Source organism: Carcharhinus amblyrhynchos, chromosome 3, assembly GCF_965287045.1.
Source record: "Carcharhinus amblyrhynchos chromosome 3, sCarAmb.v2.hapA, whole genome shotgun sequence".
In the NCBI taxonomy this organism is placed as follows: domain Eukaryota; kingdom Metazoa; phylum Chordata; class Chondrichthyes; order Carcharhiniformes; family Carcharhinidae; genus Carcharhinus; species Carcharhinus amblyrhynchos.
The window spans coordinates 13845816-13859646 of NC_137326.1; the positions used below are offsets into that span (position 1 = coordinate 13845816).

General features: G+C 41.0%; 1 protein-coding gene across 1 annotated transcript in view; it reads right to left on the reverse strand.

Annotated features, from left to right (window-relative positions):
* celsr3 (cadherin, EGF LAG seven-pass G-type receptor 3) overlaps positions 1 to 13831 on the reverse strand; it is a 241665-nt gene that overhangs the window by 60897 nt on the left and 166937 nt on the right. Inside the window, exons 18-24 of the mRNA XM_080186571.1 lie at positions 13750 to 13764; positions 13038 to 13132; positions 11285 to 11494; positions 7965 to 8148; positions 7208 to 7357; positions 6735 to 6912; positions 4320 to 4487 (exon numbers count right to left, since the gene is read on the reverse strand). Coding sequence (XP_080042697.1) covers positions 4320 to 4487; positions 6735 to 6912; positions 7208 to 7357; positions 7965 to 8148; positions 11285 to 11494; positions 13038 to 13132; positions 13750 to 13764 — 1000 coding nt within the window. The remainder of the gene's footprint in view (positions 1 to 4319; positions 4488 to 6734; positions 6913 to 7207; positions 7358 to 7964; positions 8149 to 11284; positions 11495 to 13037; positions 13133 to 13749; positions 13765 to 13831) is intronic.

Below are 13831 nucleotides of genomic sequence, written 5' to 3' on the forward strand. Positions count from 1 at the left end.
CCCTTAGAATAAGAACTAAGGCCCTCATACTGCACTACATCCTGTAGATTTCACCAACTTTTAAATAACAATAGAAAACTCACTTTCTACAAACCAAGCAGCAGGCAGTCAAAATTAATCAGCAACTAAACTGAATGTATTTGATGATTCTCTTACCTAGCACTGATAGGGTATCCTTCCTGCTGAATGCATGTTCAATCAGCTAAGTGAAGTTATGACAGGTCATGTGTTGGAGATTTGAATTTGCAAATGGCATTGCTACAGTCAAATCAGAATGACACACTGACTGGCATCCCCTTCTCTGTACACTTGCAGCACGCACTCTTAACAACTGCATCAAAGTAGCCACCAAAATGTCATCTAGCATGGTCTGTACCAGAAATGTGCATGCAAGGCACAAATACCGTTTTGTGTACATGCATGTGCGCGCACGCACACACACACACACACACACACACGCACACAGCGATGACACTGAAACGACCTTTTGCAAAAACCAAGGTCAAACAGAATTCCAATATGCCAGATTTAGGGCTGAGTTGTTTGGGCTTTGGGTGCTGTTTTGCTGGGGATTGGGGGTAAGATCCACCCCTTGATTTGAATTTCCCACTTCTAAAAAAATCTGAAAAGGCAAAAGTATTCTGCAAACCATTTTTCACTTACTTTCAAAGATAAAATATGACATGAATCATACCACTGAGTGTTGCTTTACCACAACAAAAATAACACACAGGCAACAAATGAAATGTGCTCTGAAAATAAATGAAACATTACTTCGTATGTATTCTAAAGAACAAGGTACAACTATAAGAGATAGGAGATAGTAACTGCATATCGCAGGGAACAGCTCTGCTTTGCCCTTGCATTTTAAGGCATTGCCACATTCCCTTAACTCAATTACTGCCTTGCACCTCACTTGCACTTGCCATCTGCACTTAATAGCTATAGACTGCTGGAGGTCAAGAGATCATGAAACTACAGAGTCTGATTACAGTTGGACCAGGGTCAAATAGAGTTTGCCAACACTAATCCTTCCTCTTCTCCAATTGATGTCAAAATATTTACCACCCATCCTACTCGACAGTCATCGATTTTGCATTGGGCATCTACGAGCTATTAAACAGAAAATAATTACATTTTGCAGCCGTGTCAGGCTTAAGCCTCCAAATGATACCAGGCCACATGCCATTAAACAAATGACTGGAAATGGATCTGGCCTGCATCACTTATTCTGTAAATTTACGATTGACTTAAATTCCATGCATATTCATGATTAGTTCTGGAGGGAGTGGGGAGGAGGGCAGGTATAAGAGGAGATCATGCCCAGGGCTGTTTTAATGTATGGAATTATTGGTATTGGATTACTAGACTTCTCTCAAATATATACATTTACAGTTTGTGGCAGGAACCATAAGAACCATATGACATAGGAGCAGAATTAGGCCACTCGGCCCATTGAGTCTGCTCCGCCATTCAATCATGGCTGATATTTTTCTCATTTCCATTCTCCTATAACAACTTCTCCAAGGAACAATGAGGAAGTTGCTGTTGGAATATTTCTTTAACCCCAAACAAATGACAGGGGTCAATAAGTTGAGTAGGTTATCTATTAACATTGCTGAGAAAACTAGTGGGGAGATTTTCCTCCTGGAGTCACCTTGGGGACCCAACAGGTGCTGCACCATGTCTGGGAGGAGACAGGAGTGCTGATGTTCCTGTCCTGGGTCATTTATAGCTGTAGTCTGCAATTTTCTGTTGCTCATTAATTAATTAGCTACTGCCAAGGAACACAAGAAGTTCAACAGGCCAGTCGCAAAAACCCAGCTTGCAGGTACAGCAGGTGGTCAGGAAGGCGAATGGGATGCTGGCCTTCATAGCGAGGGGGATTGAATATAAAAGTAGGGAGGTCTTGCTGCGGCTATATAGGGCATTGGTGAGGCCGCAGCTGGAGTACTGTGTGCAGTTTTGGGCACCGTACTTACGCAAGGATATTTTGGCCTTGGAGGGAGTGCAGAGGAGGTTTACTAGGCTGATGCCGGAGTTGAGGGGGTTGAGCTATGAGGAGAGGCTGAATAAACTAGGCTTGTACTCGTTAGAGTTTAGAAGAATGAGGGGAGATCTCATTGAGATGTATAAGATGATGAATGGGATGGATAGGATAGAGGTGGAGAGACTCTTCCCGCTCAGAAAGGACAGTAGGACTAGGGGGCACAGCCCCAAGATAAAGGGGGGCCGGTTTAGAACGGAGTTGAGGAAGAACTTCTTCACTCAAAGGGTGGTGAATCTCTGGAATTCTCTGCCCATTGAAGTGGTGGAGGCTACCTCACTAAATATTTTTAAGACGCGGCTTGATGGGCTTTTGATAAGAGAGGGGATTAAGGGTTATGGGGAGAGGGCGGGAATGTGGAACTGAGCCACGACAGATCAGCCATGATCTTATTGAATGGCGGGGCAGGCTCGAAGGGCCAGATGGCCTACTCCTGCTCCTATTTCTTATGTTCACAGAAAGTTTGTCAGAGTTCCATAGTAGTAGTCAAAACATAAAAAGCCTTTGTACATCATAAGCATTCACTCAGTTTTCCCCCAAAATGAGCCAGATTTTATGAGCCGTAATATGTTCCTCCAAAGCCTTATGACATTTAGATTGATTGTGGGAGTGTCAGATCCAACAGATGCAGACACAGGACATTCATACCAATGGGACATGGTTAGAGTTAGAATAAAAATGCTCATATGACTGGGTACAAATTCCAGAACGGCTTGCTGCCATTGTAGGCAAATGAGTTGCCATGGTTAATTTTGATTTAGTTTACCTTTAATAGGCAAAGCAGTATAAATGTACACACATCCTCCCCACTCACACAGCATACAAAGGGTAGATATTAAAGAACAGTAGATTTAAATCCTTATTTGATTCCAAACACAATTGATACAATATGAAATTAACATAGCAATCAAAAGTTAATGATAAAATTTCATACTTGGATATGAGAACTGCCCAGATTCCAATCATCTGGAACATTTCCATTTTACATCCAAACCCAGAAAATGTATTTCCTTTTCCTACATTGTTCATAGCCCATGCAGCAAGAATAATGAAGGACCAAGATTAGAAGCTTAGGAGCAATAGTTTCATATTGCTATCCTTGACAGCAACTTATACAGATATCTTTTTTATTTAACAAAAAATATTTTATTTCAGTTGTGCCCACATTTTGAAGGCAGCCTCACCAAACTGAATCCAGCATCAAAAATATCCAATCTAGAATGTGCCATGAGGAGAGATGGAGTAGCAACATTTCTCTGTCCCCAAAATAGGTGAGGGTGCTCCCAGCCAGCAATACTTTACACCCTGTAACTAAACTGTAAACATCCAGCAAATTACTGACTACAGATTCCTCTCTCTTACACGAAAGGAAATCTCAATAAAACAGTATTAAAGCGAAATGCACTAACTGTATTTTGGCAGGCTGGCTGCATTATAATTCAGAAGTGAAGCTCAATGGAGAAGGAAAGACTACAATATTCTGCACAGTACACTCTTTCAATTCCGAACGCACTTATAAATTGATGAATTAGACAAGGCAAGAAAACACTATAAGGTTGAAATGTTGGCAGCAGCAAGAGAGATAAAAATTGTTTATTTTGGCTTTGCATTCAGCAGGTGCGGTTTAAAGGCAAGATATTTTCTTACAGAAATAAAAAAGACAGAAATAAAAAAAGACAGCTCAACCCCTGGGGGAAAATTGAATCTTCACCTGTGCAACTAATGGAATTCTCATCTGTCACAGGCAGCCAGTCAAGCCGAACAGCCTATGTTGTATTGCTAGATGAAAATATAATGTTGAATTGATATGCTGAAAACTTTGCCCCATAAACCTTGGTGGTCAGGAGCAATTTTCAGAGTTTCTCCAGTTTATTTACCTCCATTTGGATTATGAGGAAGAGCCATGACCCTGGAAATACTGTGGGATCAACAGATAAAAGTGGGAGTGATCAACCCCACCTTTTGGGTTTCTGCTTTCGCACACGCTTGACACTTCATTGCATTTTCAATCATGCGTCTGACATCAGGTACACTATGTTGCAACTGCTCTAGAGTCTAAAGACCAACAACAGTCTGTATTCTAGACGTCTTCATTGACAATTTGCCATCCCTCCCACATGGCTCTGAGCTTGTGGCAAATATGTGATAAAGGTCAGTTTCTGAAGCTCAGACACTACAGTATAGAAGGAAACTTACTTAGTAACACACCCATGGTTACTTGGTTTTTGGGCTCCACAAAACCAACCTGACATGGATAGCTCAATGTACTTACAGACTGGAATGATTCCATTGGACACATACAGGCTTGCTGCGATTGGCGGTCTCTAGTAGACGGAACTCCAGTGTCAGTGGTGTGTTCAAAGTTCCATGGACAAAGGTGTTGTTGTTGAAGATAGAGATGGTCACGATTGGAGAGTTCATTACAGGATGCTTCGGAAGTCTGCAATTATTTTAAAATAAATGAAGGTGTTCAATAATCCTGAGACAGAAAGGAGCGGGAGAGATTGGAAGGTCGCTTCAACCAATTTCAGATTATTGCACAAATTCTGGTTCTAAAATAAAGAAAATATGGTACACTGAAAGATCATAATCCCTTAAAACAGGTTTACAACCTCAGCCGTAATCATTAACGGGAAACCAATGGTTGGCCAAACCTTCCCAGCAAAGACAAGGAACAATTCAGTACTGAATTAGCCACTTGAGCACACAATCCAGCCTGACATTTCAGTTCAGAACTGAACAAGTGCTGCATTGCTAGAAGAGTCAGCTTTCAGATCAGATGTTAAGCAAAGGTTTCTTCTATCAATTAAAGTAGATGTCAAAGATTCCTAGGCATTATTTGAAGGCGGTCAGGGTAATTTGCTGAGTATTCTGACCAATATTTACAGCCCAACCACTTTTAACAAATAGGTTAACAACTCATTCACATCAGTGCCAATTACCATTCTAGCAGCTTCTCTCAACTATCAGTAAAGTGATGGAAAGAGTGGTCAATACCAGTAACAAGCAGCATTTACTTGCAATAACTTTCTTATCAATGCTCATTTAGAGTTCCATCAAGACCACCTGGCTTCAAATCACATAGACTAAAAACAGATATGAGAGCTGAATTGTTGAGATAAGGCGAGTGTGAATCTAAGCGCCATCAAGGTGCCTGATAAAAAGCAGTGCCAATGGGCATCGGGGAAATTCTCCAGTGGCAAGAATCATAACCAGCATCAATGATGGTTGGAAGCCAGTTATTTCAACCCCAGGAAAACTACAGGAGTTCCTCAGGGCAGTGTCCCAGATCCAACAACATTCAGCTCCACAGCAATGACTTTCTCTCTATTGTGAAGTCAAATGGAGACTTACTTTGCTGATGATTGCAGAGTATTCAATTTCATTTGTAATACAGAGTCCCCACTATATATGTGAGGTGTAGTGAGGGTGGGGCAAGATGCTGGAAGTGGTCACCATTAATTAGAAACTGAACTAGCCATAGAGATGCCATGGTTATTACAGCTTGTCAGAAGTTGGGCATTCGTTAGCCTGCCAAAGCCTCCCTATTGCCTTCAAGGCACAAGGCAGGATTATGATGGAATACGTTGAACTTGCCCATATACACGTAGGTGCAATATGCAAGAAGCCCCAAACAATCGAGGGCAAAGTAATCCATTTGCCTGGAATCTCAGTCACTAGTTTAGACATCTATGCCATCACCATGGCCGCCATACATTCTATCTACAAGGTGTCTTGTATCAACTTGCCAAGGTTTCTTCGGTAGCATTTACCAAATCCGCAGTTTCCTCTACCTTGACGATCAAAGGTGCATGGGAACCCCATTACCTCTAAGTCACACACATTCAGAATTGGATATATAGCTGCACCCATATCGACACTGGCCAAATGCCCAACCTGGCAGTGTTGTAAGGAGCACCTTCACCGCCATTGGTGCCAGTGGCTTCAATGCTGCTTTTCCCACCTGCTATTGGCCTTTGCCGATATTCAGGAAAATTCTGGTCTTTACTTTTAGTACATTTCAAAAATATTTTAGGATAACTAGGGATGGGCAATAAATGCAGTCTTGCCATTGATACATCGCATGAATGAACAGGCAGGTGGACAAGATCAAGTTCAAAGGCATATAAAGTACCTGAAATATGGGAAGAGAGGAAAAAAGAAAAAGAGAAACTGAGCAAAGCATAGACAGACAGGGGACAGCAGGAGACACATAAATAGAAAATAAGGAAAGAGTTGAACATGAGCACAAATTATAAAGCTTGAGAAAGCAAGAGAAAGAAAAATGGGAGGAAAGAAAGCAGAACACAAAAAAAGTAATGAGCACAAATCAGACCAAGGGCAGGATTTTCTGGCTGCCCTCGTCCATAAACCGGAAAATCCTGTCCGAGGTCAAAGGACCTTTGCATGGTCTGCCCGTTACGATTCCCATGGCGGTCTGAATGGGAAAATTTCTCCTCGTAAGTCAGAAAGAACTGGAAGTTTGAAGACAAGAGACAACGGTATTTTTCATGAGCAATGCCAGTGGAGATTCTGTAGAACGTATCATGAACATTAGGTAGCTACATTTCATTAAATTCATTAGGAATCTGCAAATTAGCATATTAAATAGTTTGTTTACTAATGATACTTGAATACCCTCAGCACTGCGAAAACCGCATGTCACACTCCAATGCTGAACCCATACCTTAGGTTACGGCGATCTGTGTTGAATCGCGCGGGTAATAAACTACCTAGTGTCCGATAAATGAGGAGGATCAGGATGGTCATGGTGGGCTCCGGCTCTGGTAAAATCCGTTGATGTAAAACTTTACTAGTTTCATTCCGCACTTGGATAGAGTTCTCTGTTTTGGAGGTGGGTACAGCTGCACAGGCACAGGATGAAATGAGAGGCATATACAACATTACTAGAGGTTGCAAAGGCAGAAAACTTTAAGTCCTCATGGGTTCTACAACACACAAATACTTCTTTCATCAAAATCCACGGTCTCAGTGGCAAGCATTGTTTATGAAATCCCATCCATTTATTATTATCTCTCATTTATGAAATCCTACCAACATTGATTGATGTACATTCTCTGAAAATCCACCCACAATCATTGATAAGCAACTTCATTGGAATAACACTAGCTGTGACACCTGCAGCTGTTTTCTGCTTACCTTTAACTTTTGATGGAAATAAAACAGATGTTGGCAGTACGATGTGCGTCTGTGCATCCCACGTAGACTGGCCACGGAAGAGTCCACTGTGATAGCGGGGAAAACGTTTCCTTGTTTTAGTGCTGTTCTCTACATGATCAATAGTTAGGACTGAAACAGAACACCACAAATGAGAATTAATGGAGCGCAGAGTCAAGATTTCTCAGCGGTGAAAAATATGCAAAAACAGAACAATGCTTTAGCTTTTGAATTTTCAGTATTAGCAAAGATATATCAACATTTTTTTCCTTCCTGTATGCCCATAAAAAGAACCAAATAATCATTATTAGCTTAGGGCAAAGTTTTATTTTATTTTACACTTTTTTTCATGTTCAACAACTAAAGGAAGGGAAACATAACTGTTACATATTTAAAAGGGTTGCAGGTTTCTTTAAGAAACGATCACATGATTTGATGATGATGTCATTACAGCATTTGCAGAGGCTGCTGTTTTACTTTCAATTTGCACCTTGTACGTACAGAAAACATCTCAATAAAACCTGCTGTGTTAGTTTGAATTTATATGTGCAAATTACGTTTTATTTGTTAAAATCTACAATCCTTAACATTGGTAGGACACACTACAATAAGCTACTACTTTGTGACAAAACATGTTAGCACACAACATGCTGCAGCGATAGGCTAATTTGCATGGAAATTGAAGAGAACATCATGAACCTCCTACTATACTCTCGGACATTTTGAAAGAGGTACTCACTTATATTGGGGGTTACAATAGCAACTGGATTGAGGTAGGTAAGCTTCATGTTTTGTGCCAGTGTCCTCATGTATTCCTCAAGTTGTCCCATCAAATGTGCTGCTCCTCGCTCTGTCTGCTGAAGTGTACTCCAGTGTTCTGCATTTTCTAGATCCAGAGCCGCACTTCCTGTTCTGAGGAGGTTCTAAAAATTGTACACAAGAGCTGGTACATCAGCGCTGTAACCTGGCATATCTTATAGCAACTTATAACAGCTTGCTGTTTTGCTATTTGCTTGAATCTTGCATTCATGTGTGTTAACTTTAAAAAAAACAAATCTGACATGATTTAATTTTACAGTAAGATAGCCTCAACTCCAATATTGACAATGCAGTCAGCACTTCTTAAGACAAAAATTTAAGTTGAGTGTTGCACACTTATCCTAATCACTGTCTGCAAAACCACAGTTATATTAAGGCGATAACAAAACAAGCTTCTAGAGAATTAGGACAATAGAAGTGTTTTCTAAAACACTTCCAATCAAATTACTTTGGGACAGATTTTATCACAGCAGTTCTTAAGGGATGCCTGATAGATTTAAAAGAGTTTTGCCCAGAGAACGGGTGGTAGCATACACTGTTAACAACAGTGAGGGCAACAGGATATTTGGTATCTGAGTGAACAAATGGACATCAGGAAACCTCATTGGATTGGAAAACAGAGGAAGAGCTGAGGAGGAGGGTGATTTTGAGTGAGTGAATTCACAGAAATATAGAAGGGCGGAGCAGGAAGAGGCCATTCGGCTCATCGAGCCTGCTCTGCCATTCATCATGATCATGGATGATTGTCCAACTCAATAGCCTTATTCTGCTTTCTCCTCATAACCTTTGATCCCATTCGCCTCAAGTGCTATACCCAGCTGCCTCTTGAACACATTTAATGTTTTGGCATCAATTACTTGCTGTGGAAATGAATTCCATAGGCTCACCGCTCCTTAGGTGAAGAAATGACTCCTCATCTCCATCTGAAATGGTCTAACCTATATCCTCAGATTGTGACTTCTGGTTCTGGACACCTCCACCATCGGGAACATGCTTCCTGCATCTAGCCTGTCTAGTTCTGTTAGAATTTTACAAGTCTCTATGAGATCCCCCCTCATTCATCTGAACTTCAGGGAAAACAATCCTAACCCAGTCAATTGCTCTTCGTACATCAGTCCTGCCATCCCTGGAATCAGCCTGGTAAACCTTCGCTGCATCCCCTTGAGAGCAAGAACATTCTTCCTCAGAAAAGGAGGCCAAAATTGCACACAATACTCTACATGTGGCCTCATCAAGGCCCTGTATAATTACAATATATCCCTGCTTCTGTACTCGAAACCTCTTGCAATGAAGGCCAACATATCATTTGCCTTCTTTTGACATCAACTCGAGCTCAAGGAGAGAATGATAGATTAGATTAAGTGAGAGAGAACAAAAAATGCTTTACCATAGCTAGCACACTGTGAAAATGTTAGTCCACAGTCTGTTGCAGTGAGGCACTGCACTACTGCACATGCTTAACTTGGGAGTAAAATATACTCTATCAATTCAAAAGTATAAAAAAAGTCATTTGATTTATTTTCTTTACTTCGGCACAGATCTGTAAAAAAAAAACGAACATTAATTCAAATCTAGGGCCTGTGTGCACCTTTGACTCATTATTAAAATATTAATTATAATTGGTCTGAAATCTTATTTAAACTAATGTAATCCAAATTAAGGCCTATTTGATTTATCTTGCTTGTTACGGCCATAGCTCCAGATTAATGGGCTCCTCCAAATTTGATTCCACAGATCAATGAAATATTACAAACTTGGTATGCTTATTTCAGATTAATAATTAAAATTGCAAATATTTGAAAAACAAATCTCCAGCATTTAATAAAATTTAAATAATCCTGAAGCATATGCGACATGGTTAGTATAATCTCTATTTATGACCTTTTACAATGGATTTCTCTGTAAATAAGCTTTGTTTTAATAGGTTGCACGGGGAATAAATATCTCTTCATAAATAAGTAATTGATGCTTCATAATTCCAAGTCTCCTGTTATGAAGTGTAACAGGAGCAAAAGGTTCTGCTTACAGATTTGATGAATTCAACAATTATCTTCGTGGGTAGCCGCTGCGCTATTCTGCTTCTCTGTGTGACACCTTGCTCTTTTCATGGAGCTAACCTCAGTCAGGCCATTTGATGGGCTTTCCCCAATATCAATGAAGGCATAATGACAATAGCCCTGCATGTCTGTTCACACTTCATCAGCCATCACACGGTTTTGGCACAAATCGCCACAACAGCTTTGTACACTGGTGTGCAAGATGTTGAAGTCTTATAGCTGATTGGGAATATGCACTGTTGCTGTACATTGCGCTTTTTAAGGTTTCGAAATATGTATTTCCATTAGAAGCAAGTTAATTTGATAGTGCTATACAACGGCAACTAGTTTAAGTGAGCCTTGTCTATACTGCTCCTATTTATGTTCAGACAATCTAAGAAGAAAGCCAATCCAAGATGAAAATGTTCTTTGTGGGTCCCATTTCTAAATTCTCCGAGTCTAACAAGCTGGACACGAGCCTCAGTTATGACTGGCAGCCGGCTGAGCCATTGTGACCCCACAGTGAAATCTGCTTTTACATTCTCTCTCTGTGTCTTTGGAACAAACACAGGAAATCACGTTGGTCTTCTTCGACTCCCATGAACAAAAGTGACACTTGTGCCAGGAAGGACAAATCCAGAAAGGGTTATTCTCTGTGCTCCTTCTGAATGTTATTTACCAGGAGGCAAAGGAAGAAAGAAAAATGAATCTGGCAATGACTCCACTGCCAAGGTAGTCAGTTCTATTCATGCGGCAATTATCATTTATGTTGGAAATTAATTTTTCCACCATTATGTTCATTGAATCCATAAACATTCTCAGTCTAGAAGGTCGAAATGTTTATCTTATCTATATCAATCCTACTCCTAATTGAGTAACGTTGGTACTTGTCCATAAAGTTTGCTTTCTCTATTTTACTGTTTCACCATCTTGTCTTCAGTTCAATGAGCAAAATATTACTGGCAATTCCCTTCTGCTGTCAGATCTGCACAACACCAGATGGTAGTAAACTGTTCCTCTTACATGCTGTGTGCATATATAGGAATTGACACTGAGCCACACAAAAGTTGTGTAGCACCAGATGGGAGTAAATTGTTCCCTTTACCTCGTGTTTACTACACCTGAACAGGAGTTGGCACTGAGGCTTAAATGAATGGTTGCTTTGTGCCCACTATTTTATCAAGTTTCTAACAGTTTTTTTTACCTCTGTAAAATGTACATCTTGTGTTGCTGTAAGGTTAAATCCACGCTGTCTGCACTCAAATTCCAGCATCTTCAAGAGAAGGCGATATGTGATGTGGATATCATTTCCGAAGTATTGGTCCATCTCCTCTGTGACTGTTCGCATACGTCGAGCCAGTTTCTTTGCCTCAATGGTATTTAGTTCAGTTTCATTCCTCTCCAGCCTTTCCAGCTTTCACCAGAGACAAAGGGACAAAGGTAAACTTACGTCAAAGAAGTCACAGTGGTACGTGTGGCGTAAACTATATGAAAATAGTGGTAGACCATTCAAAGTTGGGTCAAATGCCAAATTCATCTAGTGTTTAAACTCATTGCCCCTCCAGAGCTCCTGGATGATTCATGTCAACCAACAATATCTCACAGGAAAGAAAGGATGCAGCAGATTATAAATCATCAGAAAGATACAACAAATATAAACCAAGTGAGAGCTGGAACTGTTTCTGACTGGGGTACTACAAGGAATTCAGGGTCAGTGATTTCTTGGACTAGTTTTCATCACGAGGGGTTAGAATTTAAAATTCCTTCCCTCAAGCTGTCTAGATTTTATGGATTGTTTTTTTGCCTTTCCCAGGGGCTCACAGTTTTTTGGGTGGGTGGCGGTTAACATATTGTGCCAGACACACTGTGTCACGTAATGTGATGTGGGCTGCTTAGATGAGAGAGTTTTTTTGCGATTTGTCATTGTTTGTACATCATTGCAAGCATTATGTAGCTGCATTAAAAATCACATATAAAAGATTAAATCATGGAAGCTTTCAACATAGAAAAGAAGGTAAACCAGTTAATCTTCTGTGTGTTGGCTCCTTATTACAATGAACCAAAATTAATCACACACTCCACCCACTTTCCAGAAGCTGTTTTCTTCCTTTGCTTCAGCTGACTATTCAGGGTTGTCTGAAAGATGCTACATTCGACTCAATCACTCCTTGTGGTAAATCACTGCATTTTCTAACAAGCCTCTGCATGAAAAGAAATCTCTTCATATCCTCGCCTCACATTTGTTTATTTTTTCTGACAGCGAATCCTAGTCTTTAAGATTTAAAAAGTGCTACAGATAGATGAAAGTGCTTTTTAAAAATGTACCTCAGTTAGGAAGGAGCATAACCTGTGTCTGTCAACAGAGGTCACTAGTGAACTTTGATATCTAAGCCAAGAAATACCATCTACTTCTCTGTCCAAAGACAGGTCACCTGGTGGTTATTTGCCAAACCAGGGAAAAGGGCTTTAATTTTTATTACGGCGTAATGTGTACATGCAGACCCTCGAGTCTGCCTCAGTTGGAACAGTGACTGAATCCTGTCTCGTTAGGGACAAGCTGATCCATCGACTTGCCACCTAGCCAGCTCTCTCCCACTTTTGTACCATCTATTTACAGATAAATAAGTGGTATTATTTAGCAACTTATCTGAGGGGATACCAACATATTTGGGAATGATTAATTCCCAAGCAACAGTCTTTCAGCAGAAAATCGGGAAGTGGCACAGGACAATGGACAGCAGCTCCTCAAGATATCCCTGCCATATTCTGATGGGGATTGGTTAAAAATCCTACCGTTAATATCTTATTAACTACCACAATGCCCACATTTTGCAGTACGGGGTTATGTAGCACTGCGGCTGAAATTTTCGCTGGAAGTTATTTATAATTGATTATCTTTGGTTCAAAGCACATTAAGCTCTGAAAGCCGCCGTAGGTTTTTCCAAATCAGTACTTACAGTGGCTGCCAGCTGTGTGAATGGTGGAGAGGTACAGTTGAAGAGATCAGGTTCCAACCAGCCAAGCTCCTCCCCACAGTGTCGAATGACAGTGCCTGAAATAGGTGGGTTACAGTATAAGAGAGCCATCTGAGAGGGGGCTACCAGAATAAGAAATAAAAACAGAAAATGCTGGAAACAGTTAGCAGGTGTGTCTGGCAGCATTTGCAGAGAGTCCACAGAGTTCTGAAGAACAGTCATGTGGAACAATAGAACATAGAACAGTACAGGCCCTTCGGCCCTCAATGTTGTGCTGAGCTATGTCCAATCTCAAGATCAAGCTATCCCCTCCATGTGCCTATCCAATAACCGCTTGTGGACTCGAAACATTCGGTGACATCTCGCTGGTGTTCACGCCACCTGAATCTTACCATCCCAACAGCGAGCCTCCGCCACAGCGTTTTCCCAGCGGTGAGGGGTGCATTCAATGGGAAACCCTGTTGACAATGGCAGGACCACAAGATCCCGCCACCAGCGAGCGGCATGCTGGCTCCCGCTGCCATGAAGCAAGGCATGGAGAGGGAGAAAGCTCCCGCCCGTTGACTTGGTTTCTCTCATCGCCGATGCCACCAGACCCAGCATCTGCAGTATTTTGCTATTATTTTATAAAAGTAACTTCCACATCAAGCGAAGCAGAGCATGACACAATCCAGCTGTGAGCGGAACAACTTACCATCAGCCCGCATCTCTGCAAAGCAAGGGAGAAGAGGGAAAAAAAATACAAGAGTCAAGGTGGCAGAAGGAAAGTGTGAAAG